Raw genomic sequence first — 4,189 nt, 5'->3', positions numbered from 1 at the left:
GGGAACCACAATGCCCTGTTTTTTTAAGTCCTCCAGTACAGGCACTATTCCTTCTTTAGCTCCCAGAGGTATAGGATAAGGTTTAACATTTGTCAGCTTTGAGTGAGGTAGGAGAGGTACGGCTTTCAGCAGCCGAATGCTCATTATGGGAGACCCAAAAGACCATTTTCGCCCTTTGTTGTCTGACCAGGTTTTCCCTTTTAAAACGTCAAGCCCTAGGAGGTTAGTTGGAAACTCCCCTACGACCATTGACACCTTAGTGTCCTTATCTTCCCCCGGCAAGCGTAACCGGATGGTTGCTAATGCCTGTGCATGGGTTTGACCCAGGGCGTCTGCTACCAGCAATTTTTGTTTGGAGGGCACCACTCCACAATCAGTAGCATCCTTCGTTTTAATAGCTGAGATCTGAGCCCCGGTGTCTACTAAAAATGTAATAGGAATTTGTTTTGGTCCTACAATGCCAGTGATTAGTAAATCGCCCTGGCCATTTTCGGTGAGCTGACGAATATACATCCACCCTTCACCCCTCCGCCCACCATTGGGGGGTGAAGACTTCAGTTTCCCTGAGGCTGAAAAGAAGGCATGCCTTTATTCTCCTCAGACAGGTCTATTAAGGGGGGTGCAGTGGGCTCAATTTTCTGATTGGGCTCAGGCCAGTTCTTCACAATCACTTCTAATTGTTTTGTGTTTAGCCCATCTATCACTTCTTTGGGGATATTTTTCTTTAGACCTAAGTTCCACCAATATTGCCGGGTATTTGTGTGTTCCCTGCCCCCTGTTCCAAGCCGGCTGGGGGCACGGTTAAACCCCTGGGGACTTGAGGGCAAGTGGTTCAGTTTTACATGCCTCAAGCCCCTAGGGTCAGTTTTTTTAATTTCTTCAGGGATACTATATTGCCTGGCATAGTCTAATAACTCCCTTCCGACCTCCTCCCACGTCCATGGTTTCAAGTCAGGCTGGCTGCCTCCGTGTGCTAAATTATGTCTTAGAGCAGCCTGCATCCTGGAGGAAATTGGGGTATCAGCTATTTCTTTTTGGAGCTGGATGCCTCTTATTTTAAGCGAGTCGGGGAGGCCCCTAACCAGGGCAGTCATTCTGTTTGCGTCTACCAGGAGAGAAAGAGGGGATTCAAAATGATGTTTTAGTTCCCTTTCATATATCATCTGCAGGCATGCAGCCTTTTGCACATTCTCCATTATCTGATTCATCCCTCCCCGCAGAATTAGGGGTTCACCCCTCTCTTTTGGATCAAACCCCCCTGCCCAATAGGCAGCTCTTTGCGTAAGACTCCAGGGTCCACTTCTGTTTTTTGTAGTTAGAAAAACATTATCACCCCAATAGCCCATGGCTTCAGCTTCTGTTAACAGAATCTGATCACCTCCAGTTTTTGAAACTCGCCAGACATATTCCACCTCAGATTCCCCAGCAGAGCGTGCAAATTCTTTACGAATTTTGGCCAATTCAGTTGAGGAGAAAGGTGTTTCTTTGGTTGTGATAGTGGGGGTAACCTCCCCATCCTCATATAAAACTTCAGTTTTAATGAGAGGTCTGATATGCGCAGCAGCTTCCTTAGCCGCTGTCAATTCTGCCCGAGGATATATGGGGGCAGGATCCGGGTAATCCCCCTCCTGTTTTGCTTCCAATTGAAGTTTAAGATCTGCTACTACATTTTTTAAAGTAGCCACATGGCTTTGTAGTGCGTCTACTAAGCCCTGCAAAGAGGAAATAGTCTTATTTTCTTTCTCATACCACTCCTCTTTCTCTCTCACTGCAGCTGCTAAACAGGCGCCTAACACTGCACAAATAAAAGCTTTCCCTTTTCCGGTTTTTGCCTTGGCTTCCTTTTGCAGAGCCAAAATACGATCAGCCACACTCTGGAAATTATTCCAGTTTTCATAAGCCCAATCAAGACCTTGTATAGATGGGCGGGCCCCGTGAATTTCTAAAAGGTTAAAAAGCCTCTCACACCGGGCCATCTCTTTTGTTTCACAAAGCATTTCTTAATGGGGCACTAAGTTTCACAGCGGATTCAGATAAAAACACTGTTTGTACCAGCAAAATCTTCTCCAGGAAAAAATGCACAATAGATTTCCCAGGAGAGGTCACACACAAGAAAAAACAACAACAACTTGGGCTTCTCAAGGAAGTCACACTATTTCCCTGAGTGAACCCACACTTGCAAAAGCTTCTTAGCTTTTGTACCTCAAATTTTTTTTGTTACACTAGGATAACAACCTTGTGATTCTTAGGGAAGAGTTACTCTGTTTCCCTGAGCGAACACACACCGGCAGAAGTTTCTCAACTTTTGCTGCAATACTGGGCTTCTCGGGAAAGCCACACTTTACAAATATCACCAACACTGGGTTTCCTAAAAGAGGGTACTGAGAATTCTCGGGGAGGTCACACTATAAAGTCAACAGTTGTACCCCAGATAATCTTCCCCGGGAATGCACACACAAATTTAAAGCAGGGTACAGAGGATTCTCGAGGAGGTCACACTATAAAACCAACAGTTGTACCCCAGATAATCTTCCTCGAGAAAGCACACACATTTAAAGATTTTGAGAACTCCCACACAGTCTCTCTGAAAATTTCGCTTCGTCCTTCTCCGGCCACTTCCCTCGCGGGCGAGTGGAAACGCGAATCTGGACTCCACTCTCGCTTCGTACTAAAAGTACGTCTCAGGCACACACACACATTTCGGGGTTCTCAGAAATGGAATAATTTTGCTGTGATACTTTTCACTGCACGGGAATCCTGCCGACTACGCCAATTAAATGTCAAGGTCCGGAGACATTAGATGTCTCGGTCCGGAGACACAGTTCTTTTAAATATTCCCGTGTTGTGAAATTAAAGGCACAAACGAGGCCAAAGTATCAACAGCTAGACTATTTATTAGATAAAGTGGACATAAGAAGGGAGAGGGAGAAAATGGAGAGAGAGAGAGGGAGAGAGAGAGGGAGAAGAGGGAAGGAATTAGAAGGAAAAAGTCAGAAAGAGATTATATTACCAACGGTCAGGGGTGGTGAGAGTCCAAGATGCGTTGCGTTGCCCCGTGATGTTATGGTGCCGTCTTCTCTCTTCTTCCTTGACAGTGTCACTCAGGTCTTTTATACAGTTTTTTAGTCCTCAGGCAGGTGTTGGTATGTCAGGTATTCCAGAGGCAAGGAAATAATCCAGGTATCTGTTCCCCCGGAAATCTTTCTGTGTATCGCTGTGTATGTGGGCAAGATTTTTGGATGGAGGCGAGGGGGGCCTCCGTCCCCCCCCCTCCATTCAGACAAGTCTTCCCACATTCCTTTACACAGGTGGTGGAAACCATCGTATCACCCTGCCCAAGGTACTTGATGGGCGGGAACCGCCCTGTCCAAAAAGCGTGATGGCTGGGTCGTTAGGTCCATTGTTGTAGTCCGACGTTATCATGATGCAATCACAAGCTGATTTGCATCCAGGATTGGTAGACAGGATTAGTCCGATGTGGTAGACAGGATTCTTTCCAGTGGCTCTGCTATCAGTTTATCTTTGTTGATTTACATTAAGAGAGACAAACTTCTCGTCTTCCACAGGGGTGTCCCTGCCCATGGCAGGGGGATTGGAACTAGATGATCCTTGTGGTCCCTTCCAGCCCTGACTGATATTATGATACTATGATACTATGATCCCAGATGCAGGATCGGAGAAACAGTCAGACACTTCTTTCCTTGTGTATTTCTGGAACACAAAACCCAAGATTCACATAATTAAACATAGAATTCAGATGTCCTCTCTTAGTCCAATTCCAGAACTGTTCCAAGAACTTCAGTTATACTTTGGATCAAAAAGCCTGAAAGAATGTTCCAACACTGGTCTGTAACTTAAGTAATTAAATGACGATGTTAAGTATACACATAGATGTCATTTTTTTCAAACTTAAAAGGCAAATAAAGAAAATTCAAGACTTATTGTGTTATTGAAGGGCATGATCTTTAAACCACTCTTATAATTCTGAGTTGTGATTCATGAGTGTAGAACACACAGCACTGGCAATGCTGGAGATCATGCTTAACCAGGCAGGAGTCAGGAAGTTGCTTTGTTTTCTTTTAATCTTTTTTACTGCAGTGCCGCATAGCCTAATTATTTGGATACATTATGATGCCCAACTGAACAAAGAATGCATTAGTGTGCAGCAGGTCTCTAGAATATGACTTCA

The 4,189-nt window shown here is 44.9% G+C and overlaps 1 protein-coding gene across 1 annotated transcript; it reads right to left on the bottom strand.

The window, feature by feature from the left end:
- Positions 1 to 554: 554 nt before the first annotated feature.
- Positions 555 to 3,558, bottom strand: LOC137446740 (uncharacterized). Its single transcript, XM_068149701.1, has one exon. The coding sequence runs from the start codon at positions 1,995 to 1,997 to the stop codon at positions 555 to 557; it is 1,443 nt and encodes a 480-aa protein (XP_068005802.1). The 5' UTR covers positions 1,998 to 3,558.
- Positions 3,559 to 4,189: the final 631 nt, after the last annotated feature.

This window comes from Melanerpes formicivorus, unplaced genomic scaffold, assembly GCF_026170545.1.
Source record: "Melanerpes formicivorus ecotype bairdi unplaced genomic scaffold, bMelFor1.0.p_v2 SCAF_2, whole genome shotgun sequence".
Lineage (NCBI taxonomy): Eukaryota > Metazoa > Chordata > Aves > Piciformes > Picidae > Melanerpes > Melanerpes formicivorus.
The sequence above is the reverse complement of the archived record's forward strand: the minus strand, read 5'-3'. Positions and strand labels throughout refer to the sequence as shown.